Genomic DNA, 22,151 nt, shown 5'->3' with positions numbered 1-22,151 from the left:
GGTTTATAGTTCCCAGGATTCTTCCTATTACCTTTTTTAAACAAGGGAGCTACATTTGCCATCCTGCAATCCTCCGGCATCTCCCCTGCAGCCAAAGAGGATTCAAAGATCATAGCTACTGCTCCACCGATCTCTTCTCTCACTTCCCACAGCAACCTGGGGTATATCATGTTCGGCCCTGGGGACTTATCAATCTTGATGTCTTTAAGAGGATCCAACACTTCTTCTCCCTTAATCTCCACATTGGCCGGTACACAGGCCTGTTCTATTTCGACCTCAACCTGATCAAGGTCCTTTTCTCTTGTGAATACTGATGCAAAGTATTCATTTAGGACCTCCCCAACCTTCTCCACCTCCCGGCACATATCGGCCCCACCTTCATTCTTGTCATCCTTCTGTTCTTCACATACTCATAGAATGCCTTGGGGTTCTCCTTTATCCTACATGCCAAGGCCTTCTCATGCCCCCTTTGAGCTCTCCTAAGTCATTTCTTAAGCTCCTTTCTGGCTACCCTATATTTCTCATGAGCCCCTCCTGCTTCCTACTTCTTATATCTAACATATGCTTCCTTCTTCCTCTTGATGAGTTGCCTCACATGTTTTGTCAGCTATGGTTCCCTTTTCCTACCATTTTTCCCTTGTCTCAGTGGGACAAACCTATTCTGAACCCACAAGTGGTCCCTAAACTTACTGTACATTACTTCTGTGAACATGTCCCTTGAACATGTTTCCAATTCCTGCCTCATCCCTTCATAGTTAGCCCTTCCCCAGTTAAGCACTTTCCCATTTTGTCTGTTTTTATCCTTTTTCATAGCTATGCTGAAGCTAAGGGAGTTGTGGTCACTCTCACCAAAATGCTTCCCCACCAAAGGGTCTGCCCCCTGACCAGGTTCATTACCCAGAGCTGGATCCAGTATGGCCTCTCCTCTCGTCGGCCAGTCCATATACTGTGAAATATTTCTTGCTCAGCTTCTTGTTGTAAACAAGTAAACTGTGAGGTCTTGTAAGTCCATATTTAATCGATGTAAGACAGTGGGGCTTTGTTAGTTGGCCTGTATCCAATCAGAAAAAATTGGCTAAGTTATTAGTACCATTGTGATCAATGAAGCTTTTAGATCAGACTAATTTTGGTATTTAGCACATCAAACATGGTCACAGGTAAAATTGATCAATCAATAGTTCAGATATTTGTTTACTCAGAGAGTCAGCTCTTATGGATGGATGTCGGGAATCTCTGTCCCCAGAGGCTTTTAGACCACGTGTGAATTACTTGGTTCCAGCAAAGATATTTGAAAAATAACTCTGCTGATGCTGTCAATTAGTAGCAGAACTGTATAAATATTAGGAAGCATTGTGGATTATGGTAATGATAAGGAGAATGAAAGAAAGTAGAACTAGAATTCATTCCTAAACCTTCAGTTACTGCAGTGAACGATTTGTTCATATGCAACTCTTTTAGTTTGTAAGAATTATCCTTGTGTTTGGAAATTCTTTGTAGTTTATAAATATTTTCTAATTTGGAAATCTTTTATACATTAGTAATCTTCTGTGAGTGTGAAATGTGTGTTAATAACTATTTGTCCAAAATTAAGCATAAAAATAAAATAAACTGTGTCCAAACTGTTATCTCCTCCTTGGTGGGAGGTGGCCCACCACTCAAGTAGTGGGTATTGGCATCTAGACCCTGCTGCAGAGACAAGACAAAAAAGTATGCTATTCCTTGAAGTGTAGATTGATACAGTATAACTTCCCTGTAGTGCGGTACCCTGAGATACCAGTATCAGGTAGGGCTTAAAACCTCTTTTTGGGTTTAGGGCTTTGCAGCTGTGAATCGAATATTATCTCTTGGAGTTTGGAGGAAATATTGGGTGTGCATGGGGGAATTGCTGCAAAAGTTTGTGGATTTGGGAATATCTTTCCAATGGATATTGCTGCGATGATGCACTGAGCTGTCCTTCTGGGTCGTATAAGGTCAATAGAATTTTTGTTCACAAGATTGAAAGATTGCAGAGATAATTCACGAGGACGTTGCTGGGACTTGAGGGCCTAAGTTGGTTGAGTAAGTCAGAGTTTTACTCCCTGGAACATAGAAGAATGAAGAGAGATTATACAGAGTTAAGAGGGTAAATGCAAGCAGGCTTTTCTCCCCCTCAGGTTGGGTGAGACTAGAACTAGAAGTTGTGAGTTTAGAGTGAAAGATGAAATAATTAAAGAGAATTGGTGGAGGTGCTTCTTCACCTAGAGGGTGGTGGATGAGCTGCCAGTGGAAGCGATAGATGCAGATTCAATTGTGATATTTAAGAAATGTTTGGAAAGGTACATGGATGAAAGGGGTATGGAGGGCTATGGTCCAGGTGCAGGTAGATGGGAGTCAGCAGAAGATCAGATCAGCATGGGCTAGATGGACTGAAGGGTCTGGTTCCGTGCTGTAGAATATGAATACCGATGTCATAGGATGATGGAAAAGGCTCGAGACCATATAACTTACTACTGCTCCTAGTTCTTAACCGTTGCCTGATGCCTGTATTCCTTCTGTTGTAGGCAGACTGTGCCAACTTCATCAAAGTCCTGCATCAGTTCAACAGGACCCACCTGTATACCTGTGGCACTGGAGCTTTCCACCCCGTCTGTGCATACGTGGAGGTCGGGAGCAAGTTTGACGTAAGTACTCTCCTCTGCCGGCTTCCCAGTACAATGACCTTGGCTGAGCAGGAGAGGGCTTCCCCTGTGATGTGAGGTCTTTTGCTTGTTTTCTTCTCGTATCTCTGTGATTATATGGCCTTTTCTCTTAGGTTTTCCATGCAGATTGGTGACATAGTACTATGAGTTTTTAGGTGGGGAGGGACAATGAAAGGTTTAATGTCAGGGGATATTCATTTAAGGTGAGGGGGGTAAGTTCTAGGGACTTTCACTTTGAGAAGACCAGAATATAAAAGCAAGGATGTAAATCTGACGCTTTATAAAGCATTGGTCAGACTGCACTTAGAGTATTGTGAGCAGTTTTGGGCCCCTTGTCCAGGAAAGGATATCTTGGCATTAGAGAGGGTTCAGAAGAGGTTCTCGAGATTTATCACAGGAATGAAAAGGTTAACATATGAAGAGCATTTGACAGCTCTGGACCTGTACTTGCTGAAGTTTAGGAGAACAAGGGAGGATCTCATCAAAACCTTTTGAATATTGAAAATCTTAGAGTGGATGTGGAGAGGGTGCTTCCTATAGTGGGGGAGTCAATGACCAGAGGTTACAACCTCAGAAAAGAAGGACATCCCTGTGGAACAGAGGTGAGGGAGAATTTCTTTAGCCAAAGGGTGTTGAATCAGTGGAATTCATTGCCAAAAGTGACTGTGAAGGCCAGTCACGTGAGTATATTTAAAGTGCAAGTCGACAGGTTCTTGATCAGTAAGGACATAAAGAGTTACAGGGAGAAGGCCGAAGAATAGGGTTGAGAGAGATAATAAATCAGCCATGTTAGAATGGTGAAACAGACTCGATCGACTGAATGGCCTAATTGTGCAGCTATGTCTTACGGTCTTACAATTGCAACTCCCCCATGACAATCTTCTGACAAGGCAGGAACACACCAAGCAAACAAAACATATTTCCAGGATGATGGCATAATTTTACCACCAAAGTAGTACCACCCAGATAGGAAATCTTCTGTCAATACCAGATAACTGGTTTACGTTATTTTGGTTTAGACTCAGAATGAGAGCAAGGCATTTTGGAGTGAATTTGGAGGACATTTCCATACTCAAATGACGGTGGAAACTCTGCGCAGCAAACTGCAAATATAATTTTAAACCTAAGACTGAGGGGTTTTTGCAAATCAGAGGTATGAGAGAAAGTCACTAAGGTTACAGGTCATTGAGCATATCTACAAGGAGCACAGCCACAGGAAAGCAGCATCCATCATCAAGGACACCCACCATCCAGGACGTGCTCTCTTCTTGCTGCTACCATCAGGAAGGAGCTTTCAGGTCCCACTCAGCAGGTTCAGGAACTGTTACTGCCCTCCAAGCCATCAGGCTCCTGAACCGGCATGGGCATCATCACTTATCACTGCACTGAAATTATCATTGAAGGACGTCCATTTAGAACAGCGAAGAAAAGAAATTTCCTTAGCCAGAGGGTGATGAATTATTGCCACAAACAGAGGCTAAATCATTGGGTATATTTATACTGAAGGTTGGGAGGTTCGTGATTAGTCAGGACTTTACGGTTACTCGGAGATTGGGGTTGAGAGGAATAATAAATCAGCCATGGCAGGAATGGCAAAGCAGACATAATGTGCCAAATGGTCTAGTTCGGCTCCTATGTTGTATAGTCTTATGTCTAAATACTGAAATCTTCCTCCATGGGAGAGGGATTACATGCCTGAAACTTCGGCACATGATGCTTGAGCCCCTGATATTCTCTTTCAGAGGCATGCCAGATGTTTCAAAGTGCAGCGGACAAACAGCCAAAAATAACCAAAGATCTTGTTTAAACTTCAAACACTATCAGAAAAAATTGGCAGTAATTATCAGCGTTGAAGATTAGTTCCAGAGTCTATTTCATGTTATATGTATCATCATCTGGCCAAAGCTGTGGGAGCCAATCCTAGCCAAACTCAGTCCCATTCCCACCCCCAGCAGGGCCCAGTGCTTCACCAGCAGAACCATTGGGCTCCATTTCTCTTCCCACACATGCTACCTGACCCATTGAGTGTTTCCTTTAGAGTCACAAAGTTGTGGAGCAGAGCAACGGGTCCCTTGGCCCACCGTGTCATAAGATCATAATGTATAGAAGAATTAGGTCATTCAGCCCATTGAGTCAGATTTTTATTTCTGTTCTCAGCCCCAGCTCCTGACTTCTTCCTGTAACCTTTATCCCCTCTACCAATCAAGAAGCTGGCAATCTCTGCCTTAAATATTCCCGGAGGCTTAGACTCCACCATGCTCTGTGACAACAACAAAAAAATGGATTCGGCAGCAACTGGCTGAAGAAGTTGCTGCTCATCTCAGTTTTAAAGGGACATCCTTTCGCCCTGAGGCTGTGGCTACAGATAGCTGTCTTCCTCAAGACTTTGCCGAACTAGGCCATATAAGGAGCCTCCTTGCATGGCAAGCTCTGGCAAGCAGAATCTTAATGAGGATTTTTTTTTTGAGAATTGGGTTTGGTTCAAGTGGACATGTCACACCAGTGTAAACTGCTTCCTGCAATCTGTCTGGACTGTGTTTTAAGTGTGTGGCTGGAACGTGCTTGGGATTTCCTGTGGGATTTCATTCCTACTCCTGGAAAGTTGAATCACAAGCCCATAAGACAAAGGAGCAGAATCAATCCATTCAGTCTATTAAGTCTGCTCTGCCATTCTATCATGGCTGATTTATTACCCCTTCTAACCCCATTCTCCTGCCTTCTCCATGTAACCTTTGACACCCTTACTAATCAATAACCTATCAAACTCCACTTTAAATATACCCAATGACTTGGCCTCCACAGCCATCTGTGCCCATGAATTCCACAGATTCACCATGCTCAGGCTAAAGAATTTCCTCCTCATCTCTGTTCTAAAGGGGCATCTATCTATTCTGAAGCTGTGCCCTCTGGTCCTGACTCTCCACATACTCTTCATGTGCACTTATTGGAAACACCAATTCCCTTGAAAGGAAAATCCCACAAAGAGTAATGGATACAACTCAGTCCATCACAGATAAATCTTTCCCCCCAACACCACCTTTGAGCACATCTACATGGAGTGAACATGAGAAATAGGAAAGAAGCAGCCATCATCAAGAAACCCACCACCCAGACCATGTTCTCTTCTCAAAGGATCTATAGGAGCCTCAGGACCCACACCACAGGCTCAGGAGCGATTATTACCCTCAACCATCAGGCTCTTGAATCAGTAGGGATAATTTCATTCTGTCTCTCTCTCTCTCTCTCTCTCTCTCTCTTTCACTGAATTGTTCCCACAACCATTGGGCTCTCTTTAAGAAACTCTTCGTCTCATGTTCTCAATAATTATTGCTTATTTATTGATGCTGCTCTGCACTCTCCCTTTTTGCAAAACAAGTAAATCTCCCTTTGATTGAATGTCCTTCGCTGCATTGCATTAACTTCCATTCCCTTATCTTGCTGTAGGAGCACCAGTTCAGGATTGACTTCAATCAAATTGAAGATGGAAAAGGAAGGAGTCCTTACGATGCCAAGCACCTCTCCACCTCCATTTTGATAGGTGAGTGTATGGAGATGGTATGGACCAGCATTGAGAACTGAGATTCCATGGGCATACAGATAAGCCAAAGAGGTTCATGGATTAAACTGGTAAATTAGTTTATAATTGTCACATGTACTGAGGTCAAAGCAAGTCTTTCATACCGTCCACACAGATTAGTTCATTACAACAGTGCATTAAGTTAGTTCCCTGTCAAGCAATAGCAGAATGTAGAATAAAGTGTGTCAGCTACAGAGAAAGTGCAGTATAGGTGGACAGTCAGTGGCAAAGTGACAGTCATGAAGATTATGAGGTCAAGGGTCCATCTTTTCATACTAGGGAAACATTTATATAGATGGAATTGGACAGCTGCTTGGCATTGTTTTAAAAAGTGGGATAGAAGATGTCCTTGAGCCTGGTGGTATGTGCCTTCATACCTTTGTTTCTTCTGCCCATGTGGTGGGGGTGGAAGAGAATACTCTCTATCTCAATCTCTATCTCAACTATCTGCCTTAATTTGCTTTCGTCTTTAATGAAGGAACCATTGTGGAATCTTTGCAACTTTGGAAGATGCCTCTACTCTCCCCTTAGCCACCTCTCTCAGAATCATGGGATGTGGATCATCAGCTCCGTTTCTCAGTATTCAATCCCATTAAGTTCTACAACACAATATGATTTCTTTCAGCTTTCTTGTTACTCTAGGTCTGTTGTTCATCACCATTTCCAGCATTATATTTTTCAGTTTTCTGTGAATGCCGACACAATGTATCCGTTCGGTTTTTTTAACCATTTCCGTGTTCCCCAATATAAATTCCCCTGGATTAGTCTGTAAGGGCACCATGTTAAAACTTCCTAACCTGTTCAGTTTTGTACGTCTTTAACAGCTACTACAGTCACGTTACATGGTTCGAACTGGATTATTCTCATTTTTTCACTTTCCTCTTGAATGTCTGGTTCCAACTTTGTCGAATTCTAAAATATTCCCAATTTACAGACTGTTACAGGTTGTAGGACTTTCCCTTTGATCTATTATTTTTTCTTAACCCCTTTTCTTTTAAACCAGTGATTGAACTACTTCTCCTGCCTAGTTTTGCTTGTTTACATTTATACTTACTTATATCTGTGGTCTATGAATATTTCTAGTTTTAACAAATCAGAAACAAGACATTGATGGGGAAAGTAATAAATGAAAATACTTGGCTAGAAAACAGCAACTGTTGACTTAAAGCTTCCCTCCGGCAGTGCGCTTAGATCTGAGACCCTTGTTTTAGATTGAATTAAGTTGCTTTCAGCTTTTATATAAACTTTCAGTAAAAGACCATCACTTACCAGATTATTAAATAACTTATTCTCATTGCACAACACCAGATCTAAACTAGTCTTTATTATTCATTGATTCCTCAGTATATTGGTTTTGGAAATATACCTCGGTTCTCTATTGGACTGTCAATCATTCTGACTCACAACAACAGAACACAGAATATAGAACAGTACAAGACAGATGTTGTGTATTTAATAATCAAGTAACGTTTGAGCAATCTTGTATATATATGGTGACTAAGCATTCTTGTTCATTTAAATAATTCTTCAAGGGTTATATGTATGAATACATGAAATGCGTGAATTGCATACGCTATCACAATACCACCTGATGCGTGTGCGTCATTTTAAAAGTAAACACGAAGTTGGACCTGCATTCCCAGACTCCCTTGTCTTCCTAAGAATCAGTTTAGTGTTCTGGTTATAAAACATATAACAACTAAAGCAGGCCATCAGCCCACAATGTTGTGCCACTAATTAAATTAGTAATCAAATGGCCCACTAATCTCTTCAGCCTACAGAATGTCCATATTCTTCCATTTCTGTCACATGCATGTGCTTATCTTTTCTTTCATTGATTTTTTTATGCATTTCTACAATTGCTACGACAAAAACTCAACTACAAATTAAGAGATTAATACAGTGCAAGATAAACATACAATAATAATATGGTTCAAAATAATGGTGAAAAAGCACCCAAAATAAAGTCATGTAAAGTTAGTATCCACCCCCCCCCCCCCCACAGGCCCACAGGAAAAAGAAACTCCAGACCAACCACTACAAGATGTAGGAAATATAAATCAGAGCATTCAAACCCCCAAAACTGTAAATGAAAATAAGAACAAAAGATAGTAATGCTTACTACCAAGGAAAAAGAAAGCTGAAAGTAAGGGACTGAAAAAAAAACTTAGTCTAAAGAGAAGTTATAAAAATATTCAAGAAAAGGTCCCCACTCCTTATGAAACTTTATGTCCGAGTTGAGAAGTGGGTAGTGCATTTTTTCAAGGTCTAAACAGGACATAATATCATTAAGCCATTGAGCATGAGTGGGTGGGGCAGCATCTCTCCGCCTAAGAAGAATTAAAGGTCTAGCCAAAAGAGAAGCAAAAGATAATGTTCGACGTTTAGCCAGACTCCAATGTATATCCGTCTCACCCCCCAAGGCACCAAAAAGAGCAATCAGAGGGTTAGGTTATGCATATGCTTATCTAAGTGTCTCTTAAAAGTCCCCAACACGACCATCACTCCATGCAGTGCATTCCAGGCACCCACACACTGCGTGAAAAAATTGTTGACAGTTAGGCTGATCATCACAAAGTGGTGATGTTCCAGAAGGATTAAAATGCCAGTCTAGCAGTTCTTTGGCATCCCTTACCAAACATTTAGCAATGTGTTAAACAAAGAAGAGTTTACATTTTTGTTGAGCCTATCACACAGTCCAATCTTCACGTGTTAAAGAGCACAAAGTGGTTTTGAAGCATAGTTGAAATGTAGAAAACACAGCGGGCAGTTTGTGCTTTGGAACTGAAACCAAAGGATGTTGGTTTAGAATTAAATATTGGTTCTGACACTGGGGATTATCTACCCTGTTCTTGTTCCAAGTCATGGCATACAAATGTAGTTACATCCATTTGTGAAGGGAGTTCAGATTAGCTTCCAAAATTGGAATGCAGCAAATCTGATGCTGCCACCAGCCTGTTTTTCCTTGCAGCTGTGCATACGTGTACAACTGCATGTGACAATGAACTTGACTTTGACTCCCTGAGGGTGTATCTTGGAGGCGTTAGGTTGTACTGAGGGAATGAGATTGTTCTGTGAGTTGGTATAGACTAAATGAGCCAACAAGGAAAGCGGTTTCCTTCTGGGAAACTGCTTTCCTTGTTTCTTAGAATCCTCTTCATGCTGGGGTTCCCAAACATTTTGATGTCATGGGCCAATACCATTAAGCTGGGGGTCCATGGACCCTGGTTGGGAACTTTGCTCCAAGACTACAGAGGATTCTAAAGAACAAGGAAAGCTCTTCCCCAAGTTTCTTGGAATCCGCTGTATTCAAAGGAACTTGAGAAATAGCTTTCCTTGTTAACATAGAACATTGAACTGCACAGTACAGTTCCTTCATCCTGCAACGTTGTGTCAACCTTTTAACCTATTCCAAGATCAATCTAATCTTTCCCTTCCACATAGCGTTCCATTGTTCTTTCATCCAGGCATCTTTCTAAGATCCTCTTAAATATCCATAATAATCTGCCTCTGCCACCATCCCTATCACTCTGTGTGAAAAACTCCCTCCAACCACACACCCCCATACTTTCCTCCAAACACCTTAAAGTTATGCCCCCTTGAATTAGCCATTTTCGGTCTGGGAAAATGTCTCTGGCTGCTCACTCTATCTATGTCATGTAGCATTTTGTTCTTCTCTATCAATTCACCTCTCACCTTGTTGCTCTTTAAAGAAATGGGCAGCCACAGAAGCTTAGTTAGCGCAACCCTTTTATCGCTTGGGGTGTTCTGAAGATCGGAGTTCAATTCCGACACAGTTCTGTGAGGAGTTTATGAGTTCTCTCCGTGTACTGCGTGGCTTTTCCCCCGAGTGCTCCAGTTTCTTCCCACAACCCAAAGACCTACCGGTTAATAGGTTAATTGGTCATCACAGTTGCTGGAGTGGTGGAACGCGAAGGGTTGGAAGAGCCTCCTCTGGGCCGTGTTACTAAGTAAATAAATAATGAAAGCTGAAACTTGCAGATTCTGTAAATGTGAGGTAGAATCAGAGAAGACTGGGTAGCCAGTGGGAATTTAGATACAGGCTCCAGAGCTGGTAAAGAGAGAAAACCAGTTAGTTTGGAGCAGCAGAGGAGGTGAAAGAGAAATGAGTAGAACAAAGAGAAATATCTCTGATAAGGTAAGGCCAGCTGAGATAATCACAGGTTGGATCAGTTTACATTTCTTGTTCTTTGCCCTGCAACTGGCCTTTACTTCCATGGTAGTCACAGGGCACACGTTAAAAAGATGCTAGGAGTGTGAGGATTGAAAACTATCTACAGGTGGTATCCAATGTCTTGCATTGTGCTTTACCCTGAGTGGGAGGAGGCAGGTGCCTTTTCTGCATGAAGCTCAGATGATCCTACAGAGGAGATATCTGAATTTTGGAATGGGAAGCTGGATGAAAGGAAGTGGTCTCTGGAGAAAGCCTGGTCAGCAAGCGGGTTGCCTTGACAAATGGCGAAAGTTACTGGCACTGGGCGGTGGTGATTGGGAAAGGGTGGTGCTGATTGACACCATGGTCCTGAAAAATGTTTCGTTTTTACTGTGTACTGGACCAGCAGTTATGGTCAAAATGACAATAAAAAGTGACTTGACTTGACTTGAAGGAGGGCCATTCTTGATTGTAAAGGGCATCAAAGGTTATGGGGAGAAGGCTGGAGAATGGAGTTGAAGAGGGATAATAAATCAGGCATAATTGAATGACGGAGGAAACTCAATGCGATGAATGGCCGAATGTCTTTTGGTCTAACTGTGGCTTTCTATTGATTTGCCCAGGTGAGGAGCTCTACTCCGGTGTCGCCACTGACCTGATGGGCCGTGACTTCACCATCTTCCGTAGCCTCGGTCACCGGCATTCCATTCGGACTGAGCAGCACGACTCACGGTGGCTGAATGGTAGGTCCTGATGCCAAAGGATCACAGAAGAGTACAGCACAGAAGCAGGCCCTTGAGCCCATCTAGCCCATGCCAGCCTCATCTTCTGCCTGGTCACATTTACCTGCACCTGGACCACAGCCCTCCAAATCCCTCCCATCCATGTACTTAACCAAACATCTCTTCAATGGTGCAGTTGAACCCACATCCACCACTTTCACAATCAGCCCATTCCAAACTTGTGCCACCCTTTGAGTGAGAAAGCTCCCCAGAGATTCTCCTTAAGTACTTTGATTTTCACCCTAAACTTACGACCTTTAGTTCCGATCACACCCAAGCTGAGAGGAAAAAGGCACAAAGTTCAGACTTGTGTCCACAAATGGAGCATTGAGTACAGGAGATGTTATGTTGAAGTTGTATAAGATGTTGGTGAGGCTGAATTTGGACAACCATGTGCTGTGCTGGTCGTCTACTATGGGAAAGATAGCAATTAAATTTTTCAGTAAGAGGCCGTGGAGTTAAGGTGAGGGGGAGGGGAGGAAGATTTCATTGGAATTTGAGAGGCAGCTTTTTGTTTACACAGAGGTGGTGCGTATATGGTATGAACTTCCAGAGGAAGTGGTAGAGGTCGGTACAATAAACAACTTTTAAAAGAGTCTTGGAGAGGTACGGGGATAGGGAAATGCTTCGAAGAATATGGGCCCATGACTGGCAAATGGGACTAGCTTGGCTGGTCGTCTTGTTCAGCATGGGCCAGTCGGGCCGAAGAACCTGTTTCCATGCTGTATTACTCTATGACACCACTGATCTCGGGCTAAAAAAAAACCAAGTTGGGCTTCAGGCACTGTTACTGAATTTTGAAGGAACGAACTAAATGAGCAATATTCTACAACACATATTCTCTCATCTCTCTCCCCCTGGCCTAGAAATTTAAGTTTTTAATCCTGTTCCTTGTTTTAAACTTTTCACTCAGAGGATGGCCTGTACATGGAATGAGCAGCCAGAGGCAATTCAGCCCAAAATGTCAACTGTACTTTTTTCCGTAGATGCTGCCTGGCTGCTGAATTCCTCCTGCATTTTACGTGTACTACTCAAGTTTCCCGCATCTGCAGAATTTTCTCTTGTTTGTGATTTGATTAATTCTGGAGGGTTGTTTTTTCTCTCTCAATCTGTGGTACTTCTTGGCTCTGACAGTTTCTTGTCACTGTTAGAGAGCCAGCTGACAGGGAGTGTGTGTCAGAGAGCCAGTGCTTTAACAATCTTCAAATTATTTCTGTGGAGAAAAACTGGCCAGGGACCCTCAGGTAGCACGTGCTGCCAGCTACTTCCAAGTGTTGAACAACGAGCTAACATGGAAAAGGGAGAGAGAAAATCTCTTGAGCGGGCAGAGAGCAGAGGAAGAAAGGATCTGGGCTGGAGCAAGAGAGGGTGAGCAGGCAGTGACATAGAGAATGGGAGAGGGAGGCAGAGTGAGGGAAAAGAGAGCTGCGGAGATAGCGATGGAGAGTAGCTGAAAACAGGAGAGGGAAAGAGGCTGGGAGATGAGGAATAAAAGATGAAAAAGAGAAGGGCAAAAGAGAATGTTGAAGAGAGAGAGAGAAAGAGAAAACGAACAACTAGAGAGGAGTGAAAAGAAGAGGGAAAGAATATTGGGGGGGAAGAATGGTGGGAGAAGGCCAGTAGGGGTTGGAGAGAAATGAACCAACAGCTGAGTGAGAGAGAGTCAGAAAACATAGACAGAAGGGTTTCGGCCCGAAACGTCATCACTACCTCCTCCCATAGGTGCTGTCTGGCCTGCTGAGTTCTGCCAGCATTTTGTGTTTTTATTTATTTCCAGCATCTGCAGATTCACTCGTGTTGATCAAGTTCCTGTTTGGCTTTCAATCCATTGCTCATTGCACCCCCTTCAGGATGTTTAATGTATTTCAGGGGCTTTGCAAGACTTCTGTTTGTCTGGCTTTCTTAACAGTCATTACGAGGAGGTGGAATACATGTGAATTGCAATATGGAAAAACAGTAGATCTGCACACAGTAAGATCCCACAAGCAGCTAAGTGATAACTAATCACTTTATAAGCACAAGGGGTTCTGCAGATTTTGGGAATCTTGAGCAACACACACAAAACGCTGGAGGAACTCAGTAAGTCGGGCAGCATCCATGCAGAGGAATAAACACTCACAGTTTCAGGCTGAGACCCTTCATCTGGACTGGAGAGGAAGCAGGAAGAAGCCAGAGTAAGAAAGTGGGGGGAAGGAGGAGTACAAACTGGTGGGTGATAGGTGAAAGCAGGTGAGGGGGTAGGTGTGTGGGTGAGGGAAGGGTTTGAAGAAACTGTGAGGTGATAAGTGGAAGAGGTAAGAAGCTGAAGAAGATGGACTATGATCAAAAACTAGTTGACCATAGAAGAAATGGAAGGAGGAGGGGCGCCAGAGGGAGGAAATGGGCAGGTGAGGAAAAGAGAAGGGCTAAGAGTGGATCCAGAATGTTGAATGGAAAAAGAGAGGAGGGAGAAGGGGAAGAAATTCCTGGAAGTTAGAGAAACCGACGTTCATGCCATCAGGTTGGAGGCTCCCGGACAGGATATGAGGTGTTGCTCCTCAAACCTAAGTATGGCCTCATCGTGGTACAAGAAGAGGCCATGGACCAATGCATCAAAATGGGAAGTCACATTCAACTGGATGGCCACTGGGAGATCCTGCCTGTTATTGGCAGATGGAGCAAATGTGCTTGACTAACCATTTTATCTGTTTTAGTCATGTGGACAGAAAGGGAAAGGTTAGTGAGATGTTGGGGATAATTCCCATTCCCTTCTCTTTTGGGACCATTTGTAGAAGCAGAAAGATTTTCAGTTTAAAGTTAGCACTCATGATGCTGTGACATCCTTTAGTCCTGCACTCAGGTATAGGCCTGGGTTTCAGAATCAGAATCGCTTTATTGCCAATATGTGAAACATACTAGAATTAATTGTGGTTCGGTGCCAAACATAAAACACAGGACAATACCATAACAGGCAACACAATAGCAACCAACAATTTACAAGGCAAAAGTGCAAACAGCCACGAGCAATCAACAATTAGCAGAATGGTCACATGCAGACATCAATAATCAAACTTAAATAAATGCAAACATATAATTTGCTGTTGGTAATTAAATCAACAGACCAAGGAGAGCAGGAAAGACCATTTAACAGTTGTTGTGCAGCAACAGTTAGGGTATTAACGTCAGTGAGTTTTATGGAGAAGCTGGATAGCTACAGGAAAGAAGCTTCAGAGATGACATGTAGTTCTTCTGGAGATGGCTGTAGTTGGTTTACTATTGTCACAGGGACTGAAAACCGTTGTTTACCATTCTATTCCCACAAATCCCTTCAGAACGTATCTACATCAATGTAATATCAAGAGAAACAGAATAACAAAATGCAGAATATTGTGTTACATTTACTGTTACTGCCAAAATGCAGTGCAATTAGACAAAGAAGTATTAGGTCCATGACAATTGAGGATGTGAGATCAAGAGTTCACCTTTATCCTACGACAATTACATTCAAGAGTCTTATAACAATGGGTTAGAAACTGCCATTGAGCCTGGTGGTGCAGGTTTTAAAACTTTTGCATCTTCTGCTCAGCAGACAGGGTTTATAAGAGAGAACGTGGGTTCTGGTTATGTTGGCTGCTTTCCCTGGACATCAGGAAGTGTAGTCAGAGCCCATTGAAGGGAGGCTGGTTTTTGTGATGGACTAAGTTTTGTTTGCAGCCCTCTTTATTTTCTCGTGGTTTTGGACAGAACAGTTGCCATACCAAGCTGTAATGTTCCTTCCCCCCACCCCACTTTCTTATTCTGGATGCTGCCCTTTCTCGTTACCGTCCTGCTGAGGTGTCTCAGCCCAATTCCTTATTTACTTAATTGTTTCCCTTCCCACCAAGCGGACCACAACGTTGTCACGGAGGCTCGCGTGCCTCAGTGACCCAGAGAGCTATGCTGGCTGGAGTCAGGGCTTTGCGCTTCGGCTCTTGGTAGGGTCACCCAAGCCAAACAGGTCAAAGGGTAGAGACCAGACTAAGAGTGGTCCACCGGTCCTCCAGGTTCAGGGGTTCAGCTCAGGGCTAACAACCCTGACCGTTAAAAACCATTACAGAAACAGCAATGAAGAATCCTAGATCTGAGTGGCTGAGGCCAGTCAGAAGCTTCAGTGCTGCCCTAAATGCCAGCGGTGTAATGGGCAATAAGTAAATGATTCCGCTCCATAGATGCCACCTGACCTGCTGAGTTCCTCCAGCATTTTGTGCATTTCACCCAGATGGGATGCTGTCTGTGGTGTTGTTGGACTTGTACTCCAGAGCAGCCTGACAGAGAAAATATTGACAGAGAGAGCTACCAACCCTACCTTGGCTGACGTCGAAGGAAGCAGCGGTGCATGATTTCAATAAAAGACTTTTTTCTAATAACATGAGTAAGTCCGCAGATGTTGGAAACCCAAAGCACAAAATGTTGGAGGAACTCTGCAGGTCAGGCAGCATCTATGGAAATGAATAAGCAGTTGGCATTTCAGGCCAAGAACCTTTTTCAAGACTGGAAGGGAAGGGAGAAGATACTAAATTCTTACTTGTTTAGCTCAGGAAATAATCATTGTTCACAATTTTTGCAACAATCTTTAAATCTGGCTGAGCATGATCACATGTAAAAACATTGTTTATGATTTATTAAGAAGATCTTCAACCACTGCCCATATCTTGTCCCCAGACTCGCCCTCTTTTAGAAAACAGCTGAGTTAAAAAAAAAAATTTCTTCCTTTTTGCAGACCCCAAGTTTGTTGGATCTTTCTGGATCCCCGAGAGCGACAACCCAGACGATGATAAGCTCTATTTCTTCTTCCGGGAGATAGCCGTCGAAGGACAGGACCTCGGGAAGTCCACCTTCTCGCGGGTTGGCCAGCTGTGTCGGGTGGGTAATCGAAGCTTGGCGATGGAGTGGGGACTTCTGACCTCCCTCCCCAAGTCCAAAGTGTGGAGTGAGAGAGTCATCATCCTTGAATGGGTCTGTTGTTTCACTGAGCTTGGTATAGCTGCAGTCATAACGATATGAAATGGATAAGCCTCATATATGACCTCTGGTGTTCCAGACAGTTATGGATAAAGATACACGTGCAACTTTAATCATGATTGCTGACTGATTGATGTTGTAAATCCCGCCCCCCCCCCCACCCGATGGTTCAGTGTTAGCACAAGGAACTTAGAATATAGAACGCTACAGATCATGCTGACCTTTTAACCAATTCTAAGAGCAATGTAATCCTTCCATTCTATATAGTCCTTCATTTTTCTATCATCCATCTGCCTTTCTAAGATTCTCTTAAATGTCCCAATTGTATCTGCACCTACCACCACTACTGGCAGGATATTCCATGCACCCACAATTCTGTGTAAAGAACAGACAAAGGATTTTGATCATTCCCGTCAATTAATTTTTATGACTCTGTAACTATATGAATTTAAGTTGTCTCATTGAGACAGGAGGTCGGCATTGGACAGATTACTGCAGACTAACTTTTGTACAGATGGGATCAAGGCAGGACGTTAAGGCAGGGAAGAGATTTTATGCTAATGTTCAAAATTCAAAGTAAAGCGAGTCTCCAGGTGACTGTGGATCATGAGGTGTGACCCATGTCCAGTGCTGCTGGGTCAGTAATCAGGGCCTGATCAACCCTGGCTGGATCACCTGGATGACGGTGTCTGATGTTGAAAGACCCAAAACACCTAATGACCCCAGGTTACATCACTGATGATGTGTCCCAGCACATCCTAGGATGTACTTCAGCATCATTATCTAAGTACATATGTGTTACCATATAAAACCCTGAGATTAATCTGTGACATAGATGTACTTCGATAATAAATTTACTTTGAACTTTAAATGTTGTGCCTTTACTGGACTCGAGGCTTCCAAAAAGACTTCAGCCCATCAATGTTCTAAAAGAAAGGAAATGTAAGTTTGTACTTGACAATATGCACAAATGGTAATGGGAGGGTAATCAGATAACTTCTTTAGTTATCAGAGCCATAAAGACACAGAGCACAGAAACAGGTCCTTCAGCCAACTGGGTCCATGCTAGCCATCAACCATGCATTTCTACTAATCCTACAGTAGCTCCTCTTATTCCCTCTGCATTTCATCAACTCTCTCTAGACCCTAGCTGTAAGATATAGGAGCAGAATCGGGCCATTTGGCCCATCAAGTCTGGTCTACCATTTTGTCATGGCTGATCCATTTTCCTCGTCAGCCCCCAGTCTCCTGCTTTCTCTCCTGTATTCCTCCATGGCCTGACTAATCAATAATCTATCCATCTCTGCATTAAATATACCCAATGACCTGGCATCCACAGCAGCTTGTGACAATGAATTCCACTGATTCACCACTCTCTGGCTTACAGATATTCCTCCTGACCTCCGTTCTGAATGGGTGCTCCTCTATTCTGAGGCTTTGTCCTCTGGTCTCACACTCCGTACCACAGTCTCCTCTGTTGTGGCTTCCAACATTGAATTGGTTTCAATGAGGCCACCCCTCATTCTTCTGAGTTCCCGTGAGTAGAAGCCCAGAGCCATCAAACTCTTCTCGTATGAAAAGCCTTTCAATCCCAAAATCATTTTCCTGCCCCTCTGTTGAACCCTCTCCAAAGTCAACACATCCTTCCTTAGATAAGAGGCCCAAAACTGCTCTCAAAACTCCAAGTGAGGCCTCACCAGTGCTTTATTTAGCCTCAACATCACATCCTCGCTTTCATATTCTAGTCAACACTCATATTCACGTTAATGGTCAGTTACTTCTGCCAGTTAACCTACTAACGAGCACGTCTTTGGGATGTAGGAGGAGACGGGAACACTCGGAGGAAACCGAATGCAAAACAAGCAAACTCCACACAGAAGGCAACAGAGGTCAGGATTGAACCTGGGTCACTAGAGCCTGGCTCCAATATCCTGGTTACAGGTTAAGCCACTCGATGAGGGAGATAGCAATACGCAATGTCTAACATCCATCTTAAAGACCGTGGAAGGGCCTAAGCTTAACAGCTCACCTGAAAAGTTATGGTTTTGATAGGGCAGAGCATCTTCATAAGACCAGAAGACACAGGAGCAGAATTAGGCCATTCAGCCCATCGTGTTTACTGCACCATTCGATCATGACAAATTTATTATCCCTCTTAACCCCGTTCTCCTGATTTCTCCTCATATTCTTTGATGCCCTGACTAGTCAGGATCATATCAACCTCTCCTTTAAATATATCCAATGACTTGGTCTCCATTGCTGTTTGTGGCAATAAATTCTTCTGGTCTAAAAGGACATCCTTCTAATATGAGTCTATGCCCTCTGGTCCTAGACTCCCCCGCCATTAGAAACATCCTCTCCACATCTGCTCTATTAAGACCTTTCAATTTTCAGTAGGTTTCATTTCTTCTAAGCTCCGGTAACTACAGGCTCAGAGCTATTAAATGCTTCTCTACATTAACCCTTTAATTCCTGGAATCATTCTCATAAGCCTCCTCTGGACCTTCTCTGATGCCAGCACATCCTATCTTATACATAGGATCTAAATCATCTCATAACACGCCAAATGTGGTCTGACCAATGCCTTATAAAGTCTCAGCAATAGATGCTTGCTTTTATATTCTGATCACATTAGGGGTCCTGGTCTAGTTCCTGGAGTGCGACTTAAGTCCCTGAGCCTAGTCCTTGAATCCGTTGTGCCGACACTCCAGCTGCCCCCACACTGCGTGGATATACAATCCATCTGATCTGGATTGTCGCACCTCTTGTCGCACTGGGTAAACGCTCGTCGTCTGGCAGCGTGGAAGGGCTTGCCAGACCCAGTTCTTCTGGAGTGGGGCCTTGTCTCTTCACTTCCCAGTTATAAATAACGACCTCTAGGAAAGGACAGCACTGGAAACGCAAACAAACCACGGCATGGTTTATTAATAGAGCACTCAGCGGGGAATGGAAAATTGTAATCGAGTATTAATCTTCAGCCTTGAAGCAAAAACACCACAGAAGAATCCTTGAAGGGCAATGCAAACTGTATGCTACTTACATCACAGAAGATGGGTGTCTTCTTAGACACATAGAACACAGAACTGACAGCACAGTGCTGGCGCTTTGCCCTGCAATGTTGTGCTGACTTTTTAACCTACTCTAAGATAAATCTAACCCTTCCCTCCCACACAACACTCCATTTTTCCCCCATCCATATGCCTATGTAAGGTTTCTTAAACGTCCCTAATGTACCTGTCTCTACGACCACCCCTGTGGCAGGTGTGAAAGACTTATCTCTGACATCTCCTCTATTGTTTCTTCCAATCACCTTAAAATTATGTCCCCTTGCATGAGCTATTTCCACCTCCAGCCCTGTCAGGGCATCCACCACTCTATGTGGAAAAAAACATACATCTGACATCCCCCCCCCCCCCCCCATCACCTTAAAATTATGCTCTATATATTATTAGCCATTTCTCCCTTGGGAAAAAGTCTCTGGCTGTCCACTCAATCTATTCCTCTTTATCAAGTCTCCTCTCATCCTCCTTTGCTCCAAAGAGGTAAAAAAACTAGCTTGCTCAACATCTTCCAGAAGGTATGGTCCTGGAAGAACTGGAGATCTAGGGCTTGAGAAAATTATGTGGTTAATTAAGTGTTTCCAGAAATATGATGTAGATCCGTTAACGTGAATGGAAGTAAGGACGATAACAGAGTATGGGCCTGAGGGGGCTGGGTGATCTATGCCAGTCCCTCTGCTCTCTAACAAAGTCAACTTAGATTGAAGAAGCTTTCAAAAAAATCGGCAGAACAAATGGCCTAAAAGTCCCAGAGTTAGAGTATTCAATGTGGCAGTATGTTCCGGGTACTCACCACTCTCTTTGTAAAAGAAACCTACCTTTGTCATCTCCCACACACGTTCCTCCAGTCACATTCAATAGATGTTCTCTGGTATTGGGCCATACCAGGCAGCGTCCTGATAAATCTCTGCACCTGTGGTAATTCGTCCACATCCTACCTATAGCGAAGCGACCAGAACGGAACACAACATTCTAAGGCTACATCTACACTAGACCAGATAATTATAAAAAAAGCTGGTTTCGCATAAAAACGATAGACGCCCACACTATGCGTTTTTAAAAATATCTCTGTCCACATTGAAATGGAGATTTCGGCGATTCTCCTCCTACTGCGCATGCGCAGGACACATCTACCGAAAACAAGCGACATGTTTGGTGTCGAATCTTGCCATAGAAGTGCGCGTTTGTGTAGTTACAGACTAGAAAAATTTAAAGCGATGGACAGCTGTTAGCTCTCGTGCGGGAGAACTTAACAGTAAAAAAAAACAAATACTGGAATGTACGGAGGCAACCGACAGGGAGTTCATGGACAGATTGACCCGGCTGATGATGAACATTGAAAAACTAACTAACTCTGTTACATTAATAAAGCACCTTGTTAAATGTATAAAACATGTCTGCATCAGTGTTATCTTGTATTTCCATACAATGATACATGAGGCTGTTACACATCTATTGTCAGAGAAGTACTTGCATAAATAGGTAAACCACCTTCATACGAGCAAGGACAGAAAACAGGGCTAAGTAAGTATACTTATTTATTCAGTAAGTTATGGGTCAAGGTATTTGGAGAGTACATTTCTAACTCTTCTGGCGTTAGTTTCGTTGCCGTCTGTTCTGAAATTGTTAGGTTGTGTTCAAGAAAACAATGAAATAGCGCGCTGCCGCCTGACAGATTTCAGATTTCTCCGGTTACCCCGTCCACACTGATCTGCCCGAGCAGCGTTTTCAAAATTACACACCCTGGAAAGCGTTTCTGAAAAGCTCTGGTTTCGGGGGACAAAAACGCCGTTTTAGTGTGGACAGAGGGTAAAAACGAAGAGAAAAAGTTTCAGTTACGGATTTATCCGGCGTTGTGTGGGCGTAGCCTAAGAGTGGTGTCTGTGTAGTTAAGTGTGGGCTTTTCAAGCACAACAGTCTTTAGAGATTGCAGAGAATGGCATGTAAAACAAAACAAAAGATCCAGTGAGCAGCATTGTGGGCGAAAATGACTTAGAAATGAGCGAGTTCAGAGCAGAATGGCCAAACTGGTTCAGGCTGGCGGGAAGGGAACAGTAAATCAAATAGCCATGCGTTACAACAGTGGTATGCAGAAGAGCATTTTGGACACACAATATGTTGAACCTTGAAGTGGATGGGCTACATCAGCAAATGACCACGAACATACACTCAGTAGACACTTCATTAGGTACAGAAAAGGTACCTAATAGAGTGGCCACTGTATTAAACATCGAGGAAGCAGTTGATTAAACGAGTAGCCAGTCCCCCCAGGAACGCAGGGGGTGCCAGCTTTCTTCTCTTGTCCTCCCTAACATCTCCCTCTCCTTCACTGCAGGAAAGGAGCTCCCAGTGGTAGATTACTGATACCCTTTGCAAATAGCCATTCTGTTTTCGGGTGTGGGGGGATGGATTCCTGCCTCCACCCGTAATCAGTGGCCTTTCCCATGTGCTGGGGGGGTGATGAGATCTGCTGAGTTGCTGTGTGTTTCCTTTTCCCTTCTCCTCTGGGAATATGAAGGCTGCTTCTCCTGTTCCAATATTCCCAAAACTCCCTCGTGGGCTGTGAGAGATGTGAGTGTTAGGAACATAGGAGCAAAAGAAGGCCATTCAGCCCTTTGGGCTGCTGCACCATTTATCAAGATCATAGCTGCTCTTCCTCAACAGTTGTACATTTTTTCCAAATTATTTAAAATCCAGTGATCTACTGATTGATCTCCGCCTTCTTGAGAGAAGAAACTTTATACATTTTGCACAGAAAGAGGCCTTTTGGCCCACCATTCCTGTGCCGACCATGATTTCAAGTTAAATTATTCCCGTTGTCGTGTGGCAGCCTGATTTCTACCCTGCTAAAGTCAGACGGCGATTCGCAGACACGTCCTCTTACTTATGCCTTGAAAAGGA

General features: G+C 43.4%; 1 protein-coding gene across 6 annotated transcripts in view; it reads left to right on the top strand.

The window, feature by feature from the left end:
• Positions 1-22,151, top strand: part of sema3b (sema domain, immunoglobulin domain (Ig), short basic domain, secreted, (semaphorin) 3B) — a 229,612-nt gene that overhangs the window by 174,591 nt on the left and 32,870 nt on the right. For all 6 annotated transcript variants that reach the window (XM_059944009.1, XM_059944014.1, XM_059944011.1 and 3 more), the window contains exons 5-8: positions 2,541-2,660; positions 6,123-6,216; positions 11,053-11,172; positions 15,950-16,092. In XM_059944009.1, the coding sequence (XP_059799992.1) occupies positions 2,541-2,660; positions 6,123-6,216; positions 11,053-11,172; positions 15,950-16,092 (477 nt within the window). The remainder of the gene's footprint in view (positions 1-2,540; positions 2,661-6,122; positions 6,217-11,052; positions 11,173-15,949; positions 16,093-22,151) is intronic.

Source organism: Hypanus sabinus, chromosome 19 (assembly GCF_030144855.1).
Source record: "Hypanus sabinus isolate sHypSab1 chromosome 19, sHypSab1.hap1, whole genome shotgun sequence".
NCBI classification, from domain to species: domain Eukaryota; kingdom Metazoa; phylum Chordata; class Chondrichthyes; order Myliobatiformes; family Dasyatidae; genus Hypanus; species Hypanus sabinus.
The sequence above is the reverse complement of the archived record's forward strand: the minus strand, read 5'-3'. Positions and strand labels throughout refer to the sequence as shown.